Source organism: Globicephala melas, chromosome 2 (assembly GCF_963455315.2).
Source record: "Globicephala melas chromosome 2, mGloMel1.2, whole genome shotgun sequence".
Lineage (NCBI taxonomy): Eukaryota > Metazoa > Chordata > Mammalia > Artiodactyla > Delphinidae > Globicephala > Globicephala melas.
Window position 1 is genome coordinate 155,413,843 of NC_083315.2, and position 22,914 is coordinate 155,436,756.

Sequence of the window (22,914 nt, forward strand, 5' to 3'; positions counted from 1 at the left end):
TAAAAACAAAAATAAACAAATGGGACCTAATGAAACTTAAAAGCTTTTGCACAGCAAAGGAAACTACAAACAAGGTGAAAAGACAAACCTCAGAATGGGAGAAAATATTTGCAAATGAAGCAATGGACAAAGGATTAACCTCCAAAATATATAAACAGCTCATGCAGCTCAATATTAAAAAAACAAACAACCCAATCAAAAAATGGGCAGAAGACCTAAATAGACAGTTCTCCAAAGAAGACATACAGACAGCCAAGAAGCACATGAAAAGCTGCTCAACATCACTAATTATTAGAGAAATGCAAATCAAAACTACAATGAGGTATCACCTCACACCAGTTAGAAAGGGCATCATCAGAAAATCTACAAACAACAAATGCTGGAGAGGGTGTGGAGAAAAGGGGACCCTCTTGCACTGTTGGTGGGAATGTAAATTGATACAGCCACTATGGAGAACAGTATGGAGGTTTCTTAAAATTAACTAAAAATAGAATTACCATATGACCCAGTAATCCCACTACTGGGCATATACCCAGAGAAAACCATAATTCAAAAAGACACATGCACCACAGTGTTCATTGCAGCACTATTTACGATTGCCAGGTCACGGAAGCAACCTAAATGCCCATCGACAGACGAATGGATAAAGAAGATGTGGTACATATATACAATGGAATATTATTCATCCATAAAAAGGAACAAAATTGGGTCATTTGTAGAGACGTGGATGGATCTAGAGACTGTCATACAGAGTGAAGTAAGTCAGAAAAACAAATATCATATATTAACGCATATATGTGGAACGTAGAAAAATGGTACAGATGAACCAGTTTGCAGGGCAGAAATTGAGGCACAGATGTAGAGAACAAACATATGGAAACCAAGGGGATAATGGCAGGGGTGGTGGTTGTGGTGGGATGAATTGGGAGATTGGGATTGACATATATACACCAATATGTATTAAATAGATAAGTAATACGAACCTGCTGTATAAAAGATAAATTAAATGAAATTCAAAACTTTAAAAAAAATGTTAATTTTCAAAATCTTACTTTACTCTTTTCAGTTTCACTTTGTCTTAGCTTATTTTTCACTACTCCCTCATTCTCCTCTGCTTTAGCTTCTTGTTTCTTCAATGCCTAGAAAGAAAGACATGGGAAAATCAGTATTTTTCCAAAATACATATAAAACTGGAAGATATTACTAGGATCTATTAAGAAAAGGTTGAGGAAGATGATTATGAATTGTACAAAATATACACAGGAATTACAACCTGCTCATTCACTGAAGTCATAAGATCACTTCATTGGGGCTCAAATATAAACAACTTCCCGATCTACCTAATCAAGTTCCACTTAGTTTCACTTTTTCCCATCTTTAGGAATTTTGTAACACATTTAGAGAGCTTAGACAGCTAACAGTTTTCTTGGAAACAAACAAATTTTACCTGCCGAAATAATAGTATTTAAAAGTTATATTATCAGCTCAACAATTTTGACATAATACCTAAAACCAGTTCACTAGTTTTTCAAATTCTGAAAAAATATCAAGGTAGAAACATGCTTGTTGCATCATTATCACATACATGACATTTTGTCACAACATATAACTTGCTCTTCAACCATACTTTCACAAAGAGCAAAGAAAAGCATTCTTTTCTACATTTTTCTCTCTTTAATAAATTGGAAAAAAAGGAACTTTAAGATAATACAAATTTCAAAAGTTAACCACATAAGTGTTTGTTTCTATGTTAAAACAAAATTAAACTTAAGGAAAAAAATTTATATTAAGAGCAATCTTTCATAACATCTAAAAGACATTCCATTTGTTTAAAAAAAAATTCGACACTTATCATTTAGACTTAAAAAGGTGTAAGTGTAGAGGCCATCTAAGTTGAGAAAAGCCAAATTTCCAGAAGTCTTTTCCAACAAGTTCTATGATGCTCAATAGAAAAACTATTTTTAGGCAAACAGCAAAACATGTTAAAACTGTTTTGATGCAAGTATAATCAATCATATTCCAATTTCATTGACTCACATATCCAACATATATCTCCAAAGTGCATATATATGCATATATAAAATAACAATGTCCCCCCTACCCATGAGATTACAGCTCCCTCTGCATGGCTCCTGCTCTCACTAATAAAAAACAATTGAGTAAAAACGCAGAGAGACACCACCAAATAAAAATAATTTTGATTTGAGTATAAATAATATAGTGTTTACTATGTCCGGGCATTCTTCCTCTTCTTCCATATATTAAATAAACACATTACATATACTGAATATATACATTTAATCTTTATGATGGTTCCATGAGTTATTATTTTTTTTTTTTTTTTTTTGCGGTACGCGGGTCTCTCACTGTTGTGGCCTCTCCCGTTGCGGAGCACAGGCTCCGGACGCGCAGGCTCAGTGGCATGGCTCACGGGCCTAGCCATTCCACGGCATGTGGGATCTTCCCAGACCGGGGCACGAACCTGTGTCCCCTGCATCGGCAGGTGTACTCTCAACCACTGCGCCACCAGGGAAGCCCATTAAGTCCATTTTATTAAGAGGGAAGTTGGGGCTACAAGGAGTTGAATAACTTGCCCAAGGTCATTCACCAAGCTCGTGACAGAGTCAGGACATAGACTCAGGCTGTGTGCCTCTAAACCATTGAATGGCACTGCCTCTCCACATTGAAACAATATCAAGCTTATAGGGTGGATATGAAGACTAAATAATTTTATACTTATAAAGCATTAAAATATACAATAAAAGACAACTATTATGATTACTAAATTGTTAACAATTGATAAAGTATTACAAAACATAATGCTTTTCAGGTAGGTAGCTATCAAATGATTTTGATGTTTATTATTTGTTCTTTACTGTAGCCTAAGTGGAATTTGTAATAATATTTACTTAAGTATGTATAATCTATTCAGTTTTGGCTGGTGGGATGTGTTTATAAATTTTTCCTGAACGAAATTATCCTAGAAACTTGAAAATTACTGCTGGCATCTTCATTTTTTCCATGCTTCCTCGGTCTAACTCCACCTAATATGTGTGTGTGTGTGTTTCTGTGACAGAGAGGGAGAGGAAGAGAGAGAGGGAAGGAGGGAGAAATATTTTTTAAAAAGATATGAATTGTTGGTATACTTTTCATCAATTCATTTTACAATATTTGAACTATCTTATTCCTCAACATCATCATTCAACCTAGCCCCATCACCTGTTTTTCTTTAATGAGTTAAACTTAACTGGTTATCTTTTCAATATTTTTTTTCCAGTTATGTCATACACCTTTTATTGCCAAGTATATTTTTCATATCAAATATATATTTGCAGGTTCTCTAAAACTTAATCTAGTGCTAGTCTAGAAGTAAGTTACTGTAGAAAGCATGCTGCTGTTTTTTAAACAAACAAAATACTATTTTTTCAAGGTTCATGGATTCAGTCAATATTTTTTCATTGAACTAAAAACCAGCCTGGGTTTTTCCACAGAGAGGAGATTATGAGGAAGACTTCCTCATGCAGTTGATAAGTTTCATCAAACTGTAAATAGTCAGCCTCCCATTCTGGATTCAAACTCCTGGGCAGAAGCCACTCCAAATGAGTATGCAGTGAAGGCTCACCCAAACCCGGTGACATCACTTAAGGCCATAAGCAACTTCAAACAAGATGGGCTTGTCCCAAATATAAGAGCCATTCACTTCCAAAGCCAAATTCAAAATCTACCTTGGAAGACTCTGCAACCTTCAAACAGTAGCTGCTAAGATCCTTCCAGTGTGATTCTGTACATCTCTTCATGTTCCAAGTTGTTTCCACCTGTGTCCTCTGCTTACTGAGGTACGAGAAACAGAAGGAATCACCTGCTAAGCTTTTAAAACTTGACTTAACTGCATGCTGCAACTCTAGGAGTTTAACTTACTAAGAATTTAAACCCCAAAAATTCTCCAGTGAAGAAATTTTTCCACTTTACTAACTGGAATTAATCCATTTCTGTCCCTTTCTCATGAGTTCCAAAACTTACATTTTAAAAATCCTATTACATTTTACATCAAAAAAACAAGAAAGACATATTAACATTTCCCAAGTGTTTACATACTTTATTTTGATTAAGTCTATTAAAATGTGCTTAATTCATTTATATGCTTATTTTTACTTAGATAGACATACAAATAATTGTTGTTTATCTAGAGGTTTACATTTCCAAAGAGTAATATAGAAGATTTGGTGTCACTAAGGTGTAAGCTTCAGAAGGCCAGGGACCTCATCTGTCATGATCATATTTTAACTCTAACACAATACTTGACACATTTTAGGTGGTAAACATATGTTATCGAATGGATGAATAAATATCCCTTTATAATTCCTAAATAACAACTTCACTTTGCAATTGGCCAATTCTGTTCATCACATATATGAAAGTTTTCCAGATTTCTCTCATCTTTCTTAACCACCATATTTTCTCAAGCACCAAGTTGCCTTTCTTTCTGTAAAAACAATTATTACGGTGTAGTGATGTTGGAAAATAAATATTTACTTGGGGGTTTAAGTCAAAGAGTTAATAATCCTTTCCTGTTTTCAAAGTCATCATTTTAGTCTTTTCCTTAGAAAAAAATACTCTGAATAGGTTTAAGTTTTTTTATTTTTTAAATAATTCAGATTTACAGAACAGTTGTAAAGACAGCTCAGAGTTCCCATATACTTTTCACTTAGCTTCCCCTAAAAGTAACATCTTCCATAACCAAGGTAAGTTTATTGAAACTAAGATGTTAACACTGTTACAAAACCAAAAGCTACAGACTTTACTCAACTATCAAATGTTCTTTTTTGTTCCAAGATACTTCAGAGCAGCTTGTCTCTTTAGTCTCCTCCAATCTGGGAAAGTTTTTCAATCTTTCCTTGCTTTTATGATTTCAACATTTTCGAAAATATTTCAGGTATCTTCAAGTCAGGTATTTTGTAGACTGTCCCTCAATTTGGGTTTTTCTGATGTCTTCTCATGATTAGACAAAGCTCATAAATTTGGGAACAGAATACCATAGAGGTAAGCCGTTCTCAATGCATCACACTGGTGGGTATGTGATATCAACATGACTCAGGACTAGTGATGTGAACCTTGATAGCTTGATTACGGTAGTGTGGTGTCTGCCAAATCTTCCTGCCATAAAGTTAGTATTCTTTCCTTTCCAGACTCTGTTAGAAGCAAGTCATTACGTCCAGCCCACACTCAAAGGGAGAAGAATTAAGTTCTACCTCCCAGAGGGAGAATATCAAAGAATATGTAGAACTATGTTAAAATCACTAAAGTAATGAACAAATATTTTGGTAGATAATTTGAGGCTATGCAAGTATCCTTAAAGTTTTACCCACCAATTTTAGCTCAAAATCAGACCAACTATAACATTATCAGTACTTTTTTGGCCTACAAGCTTTTCCCCCATCAAACCTTATGCCTAATGCAACCCAGATTCCTAGTAAGTTAACTCATAGCCCAGTGCTCACCACTAAGTAGAACGCTGAACCCCTTTGCAGTCACCTCCAGGTAACCTACTGACACCAAAAACATTAATGAGTGATACAGAATTTACATAAGACCGTATCGGTGGATGGAGTACACTCATCAAGTCTCTATATAATCCTAACTCTCCTGGGCTACTCCACTAACCAGGAATTCTCCTTCCCCCCTGTTTCCCTACATCTTCTTCAGCTTCACTGTTCAGTTTCTTTGCAGCTTCTGGGCCTTCCCAACAGGCTTCTAAATCTCCCTCCCCGACTTACGCCGAGCAGTGTGCCTCTATTCCAGTTCTCAATTTTTTTTTTTTTTTTTTTTTTTTTTTGGCGGTACGCGGGCCTCTCGCTGTTGTGGCCTCTCCCATTACGGAGCACAGGCTCCGGATGTGCAGGCTCAGCGGCCATGGCTCACGGGCCCAGCCGCTCCGCGGCACGTGGGATCTTCCCGGACCGGGGCACGAACCCGTGTCCCCTGCATCGGCAGGCAGACTCTCAACCACTGCGCCACCAGGGAAGCCCCAGTTCTCAATTTTGAATGCCGACACTGATTACCATGCCCAGTACCCCATTTTCCTCACCACACAAAGAAAAGACCTGTTACCAGGATCCATTCCCCTTAAAGGGCGGTTGAGAAATAATTATTTTCTTTCTCATACTAATAGATATTTAATCTTCATTTCTTATAATTAGTATAAATATTAGTAATTTTACTTGATGTGAAAGGAATAAAAATCAACAAGCTGAACTTTAATCAAACTGTGTTTTCTAGTACATGGAATTATGCCCTATAAAAACATAGTTCTTCTGAAAGTCAACTATTTTTTTTTTAATTTGAATTTCCACGTATGAGCTGTTGAATAAAAGAAGCTCTAATTCTCTTGGATATCTAAGATTTTGTAATAAAATTTCCTTTCCTGTGAACTTTCCACCTTGTACATCTGACCAGTTATTTATAATATCACTTTTCCAAAATAATATATGTCTCTACTGTAGCTAATACTCTAAGGATATGTAAGTCTTGGAAAATTGAGGCAATGAGAACTTAAATTCTATTGTTTTCAGCACAGGAACAGAAGTCAGGTACTGAGGAGCAACCCAAAGCAAATTACTATATTTCCACCTTATCATTTAGAAAAGTCAAACTTTAAACAACCTATAACACACCTATTAACTTTTTTTTTTTTTTTTTGCGGTACGCGGGCCTCTCACTGCTGTGGCCTCTGCCATTGTGGAGCACAGGCACCGGACGCGCAGGCTCAGCGGCCACGGCTCACGGGCCCAGCCGCTCCGCGGCATGCGGGATCTTTCCGGACCGGGGCACAAACCCGTGTCCCCTGCCTCGGCAGGCTGACTCTCAACCACTGTGCCACCAGGGAAGCCCACACCTATTAACTTTAAACCTACCTATACAACATAAGCCAGTAAACAACACACAAGCAATATTCTAGCCCAGAACACTGAACCCATTTTCTATATTATCTAGTTTAAAATGAAAGACAAAGAAAGAAAATCTAACTCTTAAGACCTAGTAAATATAATGCACTTTAAATTTCGGAAACACAGATAACAGTCAATGAGAAATAGTTTTAAAATTAACTAAATCAAAATTACAAGTCATTTCTTCAAATCTTATAACAAACTTTAACTCATTTACTACCTTTTTTAAGTGTGTAAGGCTGCACTGGATTTCTTTTCCATTTGACTTAGATCAAACAATTTAGAATTATATTAAAACTGACCCAGTAAAAGGAGCTATAAAAAGAGGAAAAAAATCACATGCCAATGAATTTCTATTACTATGTTATTTTGCCCTTTAAAGCTTGTTTTTTTCTTAAAAGCAGTTCAGCTATAAAGCTATCATGTGCCCTGCTCCCGGATTCAGATTGTCTTTTACACATTTAAGATCACAGCAACAACACTGAACCTTAATAGAGGGTCCCTGGAGCACATTTAAATTTCTAATAACAACAATTTTTCTTCTTTTCCTTAAGTGTGCCTATTTCCATTAAAAAGACTAACATATTGAGTATTGTACTACTGCAGTTCTTTAGAGGTAGATGATTTGGAATTCTCACAAATATAATAAAAAAAATACAGCCTTTCCTTTTAAAGAGTAGGGGAAAGGAGAAAAAGAAAATGTTTGTAGACCTCTCATCTGACCATAAAAACTGCCACAACTTTGACAACAGGCATGTTTATCAAGAGGCTCTAAAAAATAACACACTCAAAAATGTAGAACAAATAGGGAATTAAAGGCCCTTTGTCTACTTTAAATGGACCAGCAAGCTTGGGTAAGAATGATGGAGCTGGAATGAAATAAAGGTCACATGTTAACACCCACACAGGCCACTGAAATTTCCAAAACAAAAAAAAAAAATTATGAACATAAGCTATCCTGTCTTATCCTAATCACTCAGCAGCACTACAATTGCATGCCTTTGGTCACAAGGGCAAGAATATGTAGATGATTCACTGGTAAACCAACAGGACTATAGAAAAACAAGTCTGTGCTCATATTGAACAATAGGTCTGTAATATTATATTAAAGGTACAAACTTTTAAGTCATATTGTTCCCATAACAATAAAGAATGAAACAGTCATGTTACTGAGAATTATAAAATAGTTGCTCTTAATATATATATGTATATACATATATATATATATTATTTTTTTAAAGACTATTTTTTTAGAGCAGTTTTAAGTTCACAGCAAAATTGAGAGGAAGGTACAGACAGTTCCCATATACACTCAGCCCACACACATGCATAATCTCCCCCACTATCAACATCCTCCAACAAAACCTCCACCTTTGTTACAAGTGATGAACCTAAATTGATGCATCATAATCATCCAAAGTCCATGGTTTACACAGGGTTCACTCTTGCTGTTGAACATTCTATGGGTTGGTCAAATGTGTAATGACATGTATTCATCATTATAGGATCATACAGAGTATTTTCACTGTCCTAAAAATCCTCTGTGCTCCACCTATTCACCTCTCCCCTTCCTATCCCATCTCCTGGTAACCAATGATGTTTTTACTATTTCCATATTTTTTTTTCCAGAATGTCATGCAGTCGAAATCCTACAGTATGTGATCTTTTCAAATTAGCTTCTTTCACTTAGTAATATACCTTTAAGCTTCCTCTATGTCTTTTCATGACTTCAAAGTCATCTAGTTTATAATCATTCTTCATGTAGGTACAAAATAAAAATCAGCAAATATTTTAAGCTTCACAATATAGTGATATTCTGATCCAAATTAGACCACATAAGCTATAAACTGAAGTTATAAGTTGTCTATGTTTATATATTTTAAAAACTTAAATAGCCTTAAGGACATGTTATATTTCAAATCAAGGAAAAACATTACTAAGTACTCAGTATGTATAAAACACTGTAATTGGAACCTGACTTAACTGGAATTTTTTTTTAATATAAAAATCTGGTGTCCATTTCCAAAATTCTCTTCTGTAAACCTAAATCACAGCTCCAAAACCAAACATCAATAGAAAAATACGCATTTTGAAAAGGAATATATACACATAATACAGCAGGATTTTATTGCTCATAACTAATACTACTCATTTAAATTAACATAGATTTTATTTCTGTCAAGTTCTGTGAATTTCTAAATTTTGTTTTTTCCGAAATCAAGTTAGAGATTCCTCCCACATGAAAACTAGCTAAAGTCATGGAAAATTTTAGCCTTTAAGTTCATCCAGTTGGGGATCATCTGTGCCAACAAAAACCAAAACAAAACAAAAAATTAAGTTTCTTTTCAAGGCAGAAAACAATACATTCATATTCTAAATCCCTGAACCAATATCTCAGAAATAGCTAAGTGATTGTTACTTAAATTATTCAAAGAAATTTATTTTTCAGGCAATACCAAGGAACAAAAATTCCATACCAACATCTACAATTTTAAAACACTTTAATAAGTGAAAGTAGAACTGCGTGACAGAAGTCAGAAGAGAATCCAATATTGATCATCACCGTTATGACACCATACAGATTTTGGGGATATCAAAGGGAGAGATTCTAAAGACTTGCTGCCAGGTGAACTATGTGTATTTTCCAGATGGAAGTGGTAAGCACATAGTGAGTAGAGTCACAAGTTGCAACCATCCTTGTTTTGCAAAGAGTAGAGTAATATCAGGTATCATGTGGTTAAGTAAGATTTATCAGTAGTTAAGTACATTGGTATTACTTCTGATGGTAAGTGTAATCCTAAATAATGTTCTTTAAAGATACCTGAGGTTTTGAAACATAAAACTCAAAGCTTCTCTTTGAGAATGGCCTAGATGTCTTTTTCTTTTTTTTTTTTTTTCTCCTTCTTCTTATGATAAGGTGATCATTATTTCAGGAATCCAAAAAGCTTTATAGTAATTATTGTGGTAGAACAGATGAGCACATATTACTGATCTATTTTCCCTGATAAATAAATAAACTCACTGGTTCCACTACGTCCATATTTATGGAGTCTGTGACTGGTTAGGGTACCCTGTGCCAATGAAGCCAGCCAAGGCCATGGGTTCAATCACCACAAGAACCAATTCCCTTTGCTCTCTTCCATGGCCATAGCCTTTACCCTAAACCTTAGCCAAAGGCCACACGGAAGACTAAGCAGGCCAGAGACCATGGATGAATCAGCGAAAATCCATTACCATGACTATAAAAATAATGCAAAAGTAAAACCCCTATTGACTAGTGTCAGGATTTCGTTCTTCAAACGTTATTAAATTTGTCAATCTGCAAAACAAAACCTTAATTATTGCCTACAAAGTTGGTATGCTGAAAAGACATATAAGTCCTTTGACTTCTTTAATTCAAAAGCAACAATGGTAATGAGTATTATTCTCCTAAATGCCATTGCTTTTACTGGAATGGATTGTATTTTTATGCAATCTTTTACTTAATAAAAATCTTGCAAGTAAAGTTAAATGTGAGCCCAACAAGTACACTTTCCAGGATTTCCTTCAAAATCAAAAAGCAACCACTCTTAGTGGAGGGTCTGTTTTTATCTGAGTAGTTTCCTCTCAAAAAAGAGACTCATAGTTTTATTAGAAATCCCAGAGCAATATGATACTTCATTTGACTTTCTAAATGCAGGACCACGGAGTTAGAATTGTTGACAAACAGAAGATCATAGATAATTATGGAAATTTAATTTAGAATTTCTCAAGTTTTATATGTATTTGAGCAGAATGTCCTGTAAATATACAACATCTTTCATTGTTCAGAGTTAGAGGGTATTATTTTACGCCTTTGGATTTTGGGGGAGAGGGGGTTGTTTCTTTTGCTTTTTTCTAATCAAAATAAAACAGTACCAAATCTATGAATAAGTCTATTTGTAGCAAAGTCATCTTTGTTTGCACAATATTACTATGCACTCAGTAGTTACCCAATAAATATTAATTGATAATGACGGAAATAGGGCTTTATAAACAGATGGTCTAGGATAAATTTGCTGAAAACATAGATAGAAACATTCCACTCTTCAAGAAAAGCATAAAGTAGAAATTAAACAAGTCCTGCACTCAGAAAATCTCAGTCTATTGTCAGACAGCTGTTCAGTCAACAAGAGCACAAACATTTTTCATCATCATCATAGCATTAACAAAATTAAATGTCTATTTTCATACAGTCCCTACACAAAGGGATCACACAGACTCATGCTAGCCTTATTTGTTATAATTTACAATGACAATATTGGCAAGAAAAAATATGCACACATAGGAAAAGAAATGTGATTAAACAATACTTTGAGATCTAATCATATGTAGTATGAACATAAAACATGTGTCAGATTTAAATGCAACTCACAGAAGCAATGTGAGTATTTATCTATAATGTAAATCTCAACTATTTCCAATGAGAATTCAAGATGCTTTATAAGAACTCCTATGCATATGCTGAAAGAACAGGTGAAACAAAAAATGAGTCGGAGACCATAATGGCCCTAATAGAATAAGTAGTAACTCTTCGAGAACCGAGAGCAAATAAGCATGAAAAAAAAAAAAGAGAAAAAAAATTGTACGAGGACTAACTTCAATGAGGGTAGGACCAAGGAAACTATAAGCAAAGTGATCAACCCAGAAAGACACCCTGAAAAATGCACACTATTCGAAAACACTTGAATAATAAGAAAATGTAAGTTAGTATACATGGGAGAATTTTGGAGAAAGTTGAAATGGGGAGGTGAAAGAGGATAGAAAGTACATTACAAGCATGTAATGATTAAAAGCCTTAGGTAATTTTTTTTTATAAAGTAAAAAGCCTAACAAGACATGACATGAGTGTTAATTATATAGAAATGAGACTATAAGAATTTCAGGACAACTTACATACACACATCCTCTCACAGAACTGCACCCTTCAAAGGAATCCAAAGGCCTTAACCAGCAGGCTAACAGTTGACATGTTACCTCTTCTCTGATGTGGAATACATTTCTAAATGTTCAGCTTTTGTTTTATCAATATTAAACAGTAACCCCCTGAAAAACAGTATCAAAATGGAACATTCTTTAATCCAGCTAGCTATTATTCTCAATATTTCCCAATACGAAAAAGATAGCATGGCTTGTGGAGACTTGTCCTTAATATCCACAAACCATGCAGGAAGTTTGCACTGTGAATGGAAATTCAAGTACTGGATGAGTACAAGGTTGAAAGAGACAACATCTAAGATCTCTTCCAACTTCTGTAAGAAGTTCAGGGAAAAAAATACTTTCCACACAAAGAATAAAGTGTTTTGTTGTCATCTAAATGATCAAAGCCTAATAAAATAGACTTTATGTTAAATAAGTGGGTGGGCATGTGAGGCAAGGGGGGGGGAATCAAGGAAAAGGCTAAGGAAGAAGACTAAAGAACACGATATGTCTGGGACTTGCGCATTTCCAGCTGTGCCAAATAGTGTTCAACCACCTGTGAAAGACAAATCCCCTAATATCCAGTCATTTGTTTCCATCTACTTCCTTTCTTTCAGCATGTTGACATTAACAGACTTTTCACAACCTTACAGAAAAAAAGTATTTACTCTAACCTTGCAAAGAAAAAAATAATCCACAGGTAACAAACATAAAAGAGAGAAGAAAATAATTAGCATGGCATAAAATAAGACAAAGAGCTATGTTGTGAATCAAAAGTATAGTGGGTCAGAATTTAAATTAGTATTTCAGCCACAGATTGGTAAAGTGCTTATCAAGTAGCAATAAGCCACAGGGTAGAATCACATTCATAAAAGAACTGCCTAAAATAATTTGAAAATGCACAATCTCTTTCACCCAAATTTTCCAAAGGGCAAAGAAGGGGTAACTATTTCCTGTACGGGCTAGTCTAGAGTCTATGCAAAGCTGAAATAACACACTTATTGAATTACAATGACTGTTAACATTTCTATTTTCCCAACTAAACTGAGAGCCCTAAAGAGCAATACATCATTTTAAGTATTTTTAAATCCCTAGTCCCCAGCACAGCACCTGGCACATGATAGGTCCATGAGGGTATTGGTCAAATGAATATTTCACTATGAATAGTTCTGACAACATAGCATATAACATTCATTCCTTCAAGAAACACTTACTAGACCTATGCCAGGCACTGTTCTAGGTGCTGGAGATACAGCAATGAGCAAAACAGACTAAGTGCCTTCCTTCATAAAGCCTGCATTCTGCTCAGGGGGACAGATAGCTGACAGATGACAAGTAAGGAGAAGTGTTATAAAGAAAAAAAATACAGCAGTGTAAGGGGCTCAGGAGTGAAGAAGGGGTGTATTATGTAGAATAACTAATAAGGCCTTTCTGAAGTAGAGCTCTGAGCGATAGGAGGGCATAAGCAATGCAACTGTTTTCAGAGTTGAAAATCCCTGGCTCTGGGAATGGAAAGTACAAATGTCCAGAAGCAGGAGGGTGCCTGACATGTCCATGGAAAAGCCAGGCGAGTGTAGTTGGCCTAGAGTAGGCAAGTGGAAGAATGACAGAATCAGAGTAAGATGGCAGGCAGGGACCATCTCAGAGGGGCCTTTTAGGCTGAAGGTTTTAGATTCCATCCTGAATGTGATAAAGAAAGCACTGAAGGGTTTTGAAGAAAGAAGTGGCATTATCTGATTCTATGGGGAAAAGACTGCAGGGAAGTAAGAATGGAAGCAAGGAGGCTACTCCACTAGCCCAGGCAGGAGACAAGAGTCACAGGATGATAAATGAGAGTAGAAGTGATAAAAGGAGTGAGTTGTTATCATTTAAAATATTTTCAAGATACAGCTGACAGAATTTAATGATGAACTGGATGTGAAGAACGGAAGAAACAGAGACGGCGAGGACATAAAAGAAACACAAAAAATTTTTCATATAAAACTAAAATTATTTTACTATCAAGATAAGTAGCCATCTTTTTAAAAAGAAATAAATCATATGAACTACTTATTAAGATGAACCACACAAAGAGGTAAGGTTTAGCAACTTCTATACAAGTTCACAAGTCAGGAGGGGAAGGATCAGGAAATGGAGCTCCAGAGACCAAGTCTGCCCAGGCTTTGTTGTGGCTCTGACTCACAGAATCACTCTGACTTGATCCCCATCCAAGACTGATACTGGTGAGCAGCACTTCAGGTTCTCAACCTCAGAAAATAAACATGAAAAGGCGTAACTTTTTCTCACTGCCATATGAGGCCCACCAAAAAACTACATAATAAGGTTACAGCTGCAAATACTGTTCTAACCTGGTCATAATGTGGGCAAGGGTATGTTAGAAAAACCTAAGCAGTTTCTCTTTTCTTGAGCAATAAATAAAACTACAGCTGCAGTATAAAAAAAAGAGAGAAAAGAAGGAAGAAAGGAAGGAAGGAAGAGAGGAAGGAAGGAAGGGAGGAAGGAAGAAAAGAAAGAAAGAAAGAAAGGGAGGGAGGGAGAGAGGGAGGAAGGAAGGAAGAAAGAAAGAAAGAAAAAAACGATCCAGGGTACTGAATAAAAATGTAAATTCACTAGAAATGCAATGAGTCATGACAGAGCTAAAAAAAAATGCTTTTCTAACAAGTAAAGAAAAGCAAACAAGATTAGCCAGACGAAGAACAAACAGCATTAGAACATCAGTGGAAAATAAATATAACTGGGGTGAGTAGACAACAGGGTGCAAAGGCAATGATTATTAAGGAGAAGAAAATGATAACTAGGGAAAAGTGTTTTAGATCTATATAATATAAAAATTTAGAGAACATATCTTTGGTATACTTCTGTATAGCTTAGAAATATGAAATGTGGAAAATGGCATAAGACTATATGACTCCAGTGAAATAAACTCTCATATCAAATTGTAGTTTTTGTTTTACTACACATAAAAAGATTTTTCCTCAGCAGGAGGGAGAGAGAGAGGAAGAAAGGAATTATAACCCTGAATAGAAAGCCTCAAAGAAACTCTGACCAAAAGGCATAGAAATGACAGTTTTAGTGTTAAACATAACAGATGTCTTAATATGTAATACTCCATACGTCATATTTTATTTTTCAACAGTGGAAAGCAACACCATTTCAAATTTAAGTTTTCAAATAGCAATAGTTAAATAATTAGATTTTTCAAGTTGCAATATCTGTGGCCAAGTGTATTTTCAGGGAGCCCTAGGAGATGAGGTATGTGTATATATTATAATCATTTTTCAACAAAGTTTAGCAACTTTAGTAAACAATGCCTGCAGGGTCACAACTGATGGTTCAATACTGACGACTAGTGGTCAGAAACATGTACTAATTCATTCATACTAAGTATTTATCCTATGATTTTTATCATCAAAATTTGAAACATGTAATGCAAATTATGTGAAAAACCTTAAAAGAACTTTCCTTACACACGTCTTGAAAATTACAAAAGAAAAAACTGTACCTGCAAAGTCTCTTAAAAAGTCTTTTCTGTCCATTATTTGCAATGTCCCCAAACCCAAGTCAATCAGCACCAGCTATTGACCCATACTGGGAAAATTCCATAAAGTGTCATTTATCTACATCCACACAGCTGAATTAACATGGTTTCAGAAATCCATAATTATTTCAAGAGGTCTTACTTTTAGATTTCATGTATCTGTGCAGCTCTAATTCTTTTTCTAACTTTGTCTGCTAGACACAAAGAGAGCAGAAATCCAGCTGTCCTAAATTTTTGACATAATTTGAAAAAACAGTAACCTATAACAAAATGTTTTTATAAAGTTGAAATATTTAAAACTTAATTGTGATTGTCTGAATTCTTGAAGAATGTGGGATTTGGTTTAAATCATTTAAACTGTTACATATTAAACTTCAAAGAAGTTAAAATTTGTTGATTTGCACTTTCTGCTCTGCAAGAATAAGATCCACAGAATAATACAAAAATGTATACAAACCTTCGAAAGAAAACTTTTTTTTTTTTTTTACCAAGAACATTATATGCAGCTAAGTGGTTATTTACATTTGAAAGCAGCCTTCATTTTCCAATGACTATTCACAGAATGTCTGTGGTGTGATAAACACCATACCACAGCCCTAGAAACAGGCATGATGGATGAAGTTCCTGCCAGTGGAGGAAGAACTATTCAATACAGTAACCTAAGTAGTTATGCTATATGAGAAAACACACAATAACATAAGTAGACAAATCACAACTATAGGTGATGTAAAGTACTATTAAAAAATAAAGTAACATGACAATGACAAGGAACAACGGGGCAGAAAGGGGCTATTTTAGAAAAGGGGGCAGGAAAGTTTTCTCTGAAGAGGTGGCAATTAAACCTGAAGGATGAAAAAGGATAAGTTACACTGAGAATCAGAAGAAAAATGGTCGAATAAGACAATAAGAGGAAATCACTGTGCCTGGAATATGTATTTCTTAGAAAAATTTGTAGCGTCACACATAAACATTAAAAAAAAAAACCCAGAAAATGTTTAATTTTTTTACTCATAAAATACCAAATAACCAACAATGGTACTAAGCCAAATGGGAAGTTTCAACAAATTTCAAAGGAATTTAAAGATAAATTGTAAAAAGTTAAAAATTAAGCGTACATACATATTTGAAAATTCCAAAAGGCACTCCTAAGTCTTGAATTATAGAAGAAACCATAATAGAAATTATGAAATTTAGAAATAAACTATCATAAAATAATAGCATCTCAAAACACAGGGTAATTTGTTCATGAATTTACGGCATTTATTTTAAAAAACAGACAAGTCAATTATTTAACTTGCAAGTCTGAAAAATAAAACAGCAATCCTAAAAATGAAAAATCAGAAAAAAAGCAATAGCATTAAAGGTGGAAGTTGATGAAGTAATAAACAAAGCTAGTCAAAACGAAAACTAATAAAATAATCATGTCTAGTAAGACTAATAAAGAAAAAGAGAAAAAAATAACTAAATAATATTAAAGAGAAAGGATACACAGCTTCAGTACAAGATTGAAAAAATAATATAGCAGGGCTTATGAATGCTTCTTTAAATATCAAAACACAACAAAATGGATAACTTATAAAATCAGGAGGGCTTCCCTCGTGGCGCAGTAGTTAGGAGTCCGCCTGCCGATGCAGGAGACACGGCTTCGTATCCCGGTCCGGGAAGATCCCACGTGCCGCGGAGCGGCTAGGTCCGTGAGCCATGGCCGCTGAGCCTGCGCGTCCGGAGCCTGTGCTCCGCAACAGAAGAGGCCACAACAGTAAGAGGCCGGCGTACCGCAAAAAAAAAAAAAAAAAAAAAAATCAGGAATAATTACCAAACTGACTTAAAAAATAAAAAGGTTATATTGATATAAACCAAAAAATACTGAAGAAGTTGAAACTCTCAGCCACCAAGAAGACAACAGGTACCAATGATTACATGAGTGAATTTTAACACACATTCAAGAAATAAACAATCCTTCTCTTAAACAGCCAGGGAAGAGAAAAAGAAGGAATCTATCTAATTCATTTTATGAGATTAATGTAACCTTGCTTTCAAAACCAAAAAAGGTAATGCAAAGAACATACAACTGGTCTCAATCATAAACATAAATATAAACATACTAAAGAAAAGACAAGGAAATTAATTCAGCAATGTACAAAAAAATAATATATTATGGCCAAATAAAGCTCTCAGGAATGAATGCAAGGAGAGCTCAGAATCTACTGATAGAGTCAAATGTATTTAAATATTTAAAGAGAAAGACAGCAGCAAGAATATTTGATAAATTTCACAACCCATTCATCGTTTTTTAAAAAATCAACCTCTCTTGGCAACCCACAAATAGAAGGCAATATTCTCTATCTGATAAAGGATAGCACTCAAAACCAGGAGCAAACACCAAACCATAAGGTTAACACTTTAGAAGCATTTCTATAAGTATCAGAGTAAAACAAGGATTCTTGCTATCTTTGCTTATATTCAACATTGCATTTGAGTTTCTAGCCAATGCAATAAAACCACAACAAAAGAAGAATTATAAGAAAAGAAGTTAAATTGCCATTAATTTCAAATGATATGATTAGCTACACAGTAGACAATATGTCAGTAAAGCTACTAACAAATTATAAGAGCTAATAAGATCATTAAGCAAAAATGCTGGATAAAAGAGCCACATACAAAACCAACTGCACTCCTGTATACTACAAATAACCAATCAGAGTTGCAATAAAAGAAAATATCCCCCACAAACAATTAAAAAGAAAAACCATAAGGTACCAAGGAATAAGTCTAAGATGTACGAGATTGTTATAAGACAATTATAAAACATTATTGAAGAACATTAGAAAACACCTTATCTTCAAATTAATCTACATATCTAATACAATTACAATCAAAATGCCCGCAGAATTTTTCATGGAACATGACAAGAGACTTTCATTATCATTTACCAAATTATAATGAAAGCTCTAATAATGGAGACAACATGTTATCAGTTCAGGGATAAACAAACAGATCAAAGCACATAGAACTCAGACAGATATCATGCAACACTGTAAAGCAGAAATGGCATTTAAACCAGAGGGAAAAGAAGAAATTATTCAGAAAGGATGCTGAGGCAACTCATCAGTCACATAAGAAATAACTTAAGACTCCTTCCTCCTGCCAGTAAAAAAGTTAAATTCCTGGAAGAAAACTCAAATAATCCAGTATTTTTAAATGAGCAAAATTTATAAACAGGCCATCTGTATAGGCACAAATGAAAACTGCCAGCAAATCTGTGAAAAGATGTTCAAATTCACTAATAGGAAATGCAAATAAACATAAAAATGAGTTAACACTTAATTCTCATCAGCTTGGCAAAAATTAAAAAGAATTATAACCACTATTAACGGTAGGAATGCGGGGAAAAGGGCCACTCTCAGCCATTTTGCTGACAGAAACGTGGAGAGTCAGAACCATTTGGAAAAATAATCTGGTAACATCTATTATAATAAAAGATCTGTCCATGGTAATAAAAGATTAAGTTGGAACAACATCAGCTAGTTGGAGGAATTTCCAGAAAGTATTGATGAGAGAAGAAAGCAAGATGCAGAAATGTATATACAATGTCATCAGTTTTTATTAAAATAAAAACATACCAAAAAAAGCCCCTATATATATATATATATACACACACACAAAGGTGTATATATTAATAGTTTATATGTATCTGTCCAGGATAATTAAGAGCACAAAGAAAAATATAAAGGGATATCCCAGGCTGTTTACACTCATTCTTTTTACTTTAGGGAGTAGGGGTAGTGACTGATGGTGAAAAGAACAGAGGGGAAGAAACAGGGAAACAATGAGCCAAGCAAATAAATAAAGATGCATTTAAAAAAAGAGGCTGTTTGTACAAGCATTTATGATAGGAACACATTTAGTTATGCATTTATTTAAATTAAATGTAAAAAATACTTTTTATACTAAATGCAAATGTTAAAAGAAAACAACCATATGAGAAAAAAAACTAGTTAAACATTGGATCAAAACAATGCATCAGGGTCTTCCCTGGTGGCATAGTGGTTAACAATCCGCCTGCCAGTGCAGGGGACACAGGCTTGAGCCCTGGTCCAGGAAGATCCCACATGCTGCGGAGCAACTAAGCCCGTGTGGCACAACTACTGAGCCTGCACTCTAGAGCCCGTGAGCCACAACTACTGAGCCCGCACGCCACAACTACTGAAGCCCACACACCTAGAGCCCGTGCTCCGCAGCAAGAAAAGCCACCACAATGAGAAGACCATGCACCACGACGAAGAGTAGCCCCTGCTCGCTGCAACTGGAGAAAGCCCGTGCGCAGCAACGAAGACCCAACGCAGCCAAAAATATAAATAAATAAATAGATAAATTTATTTTAAAAACCAATGCATCAGTACAGTCACTACTTAAAGAATTCAACAAATATTTATTAAGAGCCTACTATGTTAAATGCTAGAAATAAAAAATTCTCCAAACAAGTACAATTAAAAGCAACAATACATCAAGAAGTGGTAATTAACAGTAATAATCTGAGACTAAAAACCTCACCTCACATAGTATATATTACCAGAAACTGAACAGTGAAAAGAAAAAAGCCATCTTTGCAGAAGAAGGAGAAAAATAGTCAATGGGATTAAGGTTCATTAAAAGAATAAAAATCGTGACTCAAAATAAGGCCCAAATTTCTTCTACACACACAGTTTCACCCCCTAAAGAACGAACACTAGAGCATAAGTTTTTGAATTTTCCCTTGCTACGCACGTTCTCCTACAGAGTAGTACATATGTGGTTTTTCTGGTGTGATATTCAGTGCTTTCAGCCCCTTGTTAGTCTGGGGCCCTGTGTGTCACCCTGCCTGGGTCACTCTCTGCCTATTATACTCCACCTGGTCACCTAAGCCTGACAAAGGACTGAATTCTACAGCTCATATCCCAACAATTGCAAAACTGAGGCGCCTCCTCCGAGCTTTCCTTGGGCTTTCCTCAGAACTTGTGTTTTACTTTTAAACTCTCCTTTACTTGTAAATTCCACTGTTTTTTCTCAACGTCCAGGGAGGCTATTGGTATGTTCAATGTGAGGGTGATTTAATGTGCACTTAAAAAAAAGTATCTAATAATATCAATCAGGAAAGGGAAGCTTATACTATGAAGTAAATATGTGGAAATGTGGGGCATACCTACAAAAGTTTTGCAATTCATCCTTGGAAAGGTAAGTGAAGGGAGTCTAAAATCTAGCAGACTCAGAAAGGCCTCCATAATTCCAAATCAAGTAGGGGAGTCTCTAAAGGAAGAGCGGGAGAAAGGGTTAAGGAGGCCATGTTAAAACATTTAGCGGACTAGGATCTCCTCTGAACTGGCTCAGAAGTCTCAAGGGAGATGGTAAAGCTATTAAGAGGACATTAGGAAAACATTCTTGGCTTCAGTGGAAGCTTCTCCCTTAATGAGTCCACTCTAAATACATTAATAAACAGTACCCAAGGCTTTTCTTAGTTGAAGTAGCCATATCAGTCAGCATCTCTGGAGCCACAATGACATTTCTGGGAAGGAACGAATAGCTATTTGTTCATTAGGTTTTTCACAATTGATACAGATGCCAAAAGATGAAGGAAAATACTGGGGGAAATAAATCTATCAATTAATTTTTCTGTATATGGCCTTATTTTATTGACAAGACTCACATAATCTGGTTTTCTATCAGAGCACAGACTGAAAACCACTGAGCCTAGCTCCCACATTACACTCAATTCCTCACTTAGACTTCACTATCTTCTATTAAGATTCCATGCCCTGCCTGCCCCATTCTCCATGAAACAGTTTTAAACCTTAAGGAACCTGATTCACTTTAGGTTATATGCAAGCATGGAATATTCTTGGTGGGGGAAGATCAGGGAACTAGTATTTTAATATGCTACAAAATGCTCTGAAAAACATATACAAATATACACCCAGCATTTATCTCATGATTTTCATTTTATGGAATTCAATTGAACAAATAACATTCAATTTATAAGAAAGAGCTAATAAGAAAAACAAGTCAGGAATTCCCAAGATGCCATAGTCAAGAGTTAGAAATGTTATCTAAGATTTATGTAAATTCTGTACCTGCAAAAGAGTTCTGATTTGGGCTTACCGTCTAATAAATACCTCTTTCATCATGTCCGTTCCTACCTCATGCCGCTAAATTTAACTAATCAAAGTTACCTTACTATCAAGTGTCTGATCAAAAGGAATTAGTAAGACAATAAATGTACCCTAATGTTAAACAAACACTTTATTGTTTTCACACTGGTTCAACAAGGAAAGACTGATGGTTACAGGCTTAATATTTGAATGCAATTAGTAAAAGTTCAGAGAACAACCATTCAAAATTTAAAAGAGCTATATGAGTGGTGCTGGGAAAATTGGACAGCTACCTGTAAAAGAATGGAATTTGAACATTCTCTAACACCATACACAAAAATAAACTCGAAATGGATTAAAGACCTAAATGTATTGGGTTGACCAAAAAGTGCATTTGTTTTTTTCCGTAAGATGGCTCCAGTAGCACTTAGTTGTCTTTAACTTCATTCGAAACAATTTTGTTAGACTGTATTGTGACAGCTGTCATATCAGTGTGCATTTTAAAACAAACTTACCAAAACTGGTGAATTTTTGTATAGCCATTTTAATATTGAAGATGGAAGAAAAAAAACAATGTTTTCGGCCTATTATGATTTATTATTTCAAGAAAGGTAAAAATGCAACTGAAACACAGAAAAAGATTTGTACAGTGTATGGACAAGGCACTGTGACTAAGTGAACATGTCCAAAGTGGTTTGCGAAGTTTTGTGCTGGAGATTTCTCACTGGTCAATGCTCCAGGGTCGGGTAGACCAGTTGAAGTTGATAGCGATCAAATAGAGACATTTATAGAGAACAATCAACATTACACCACATGGGAGATAGCTCACATATTCAAAATATCCAAATCAAGCGTTGAAAATCATTTGCACCAGCTTGGTTACGTTAATCGCTTTGATGTTTGGGTTCCACATAAGCTAAGCAAAAAAAACCTTCTTGACCATATTTCCCCATGCGATTCTCTACTTAAACATAACGAAAATGTTCTGTTTTTAAAACAAATTGTGATGGGTGATGAAAAGTGGATACTGTACAACAATGTGGAACGGAAGAGATGGTGGGGCAAGTGAAACGAACCACCACCAGCCACACCAAAGGCCGGTCTTCACCCAAAGAAGGTGAAGTTGTGTACATGGTGGGAATGGAAGGGAGTCCTCTATTATGAGCTTTTTCCGGAAAACCAAACGATTAATTCCAAGAAGTACTGCTCCCAATTAGACCAACTGAAAGCAGCACTCGACGAAAAGCGTCTGGAATTAGTCAACAGAAAACGCATAATCTTCCATCAGGATACCGCAACACAACATGTTTCTTTGATGACCAGGCAAAAACTGTTACAGCTTGGCTGGGAAGTTCTGATTCATCTGCCG

General features: G+C 35.3%; 1 protein-coding gene across 1 annotated transcript in view; it reads right to left on the reverse strand.

Annotated features, from left to right (window-relative positions):
* The window catches only part of CEP128 (centrosomal protein 128), a 437,527-nt gene that overhangs the window by 340,465 nt on the left and 74,148 nt on the right, over nucleotides 1-22,914 (reverse strand). Inside the window, exon 9 of the mRNA XM_060293645.1 lies at nucleotides 1,053-1,139. Coding sequence (XP_060149628.1) covers nucleotides 1,053-1,139 — 87 coding nt within the window. The remainder of the gene's footprint in view (nucleotides 1-1,052; nucleotides 1,140-22,914) is intronic.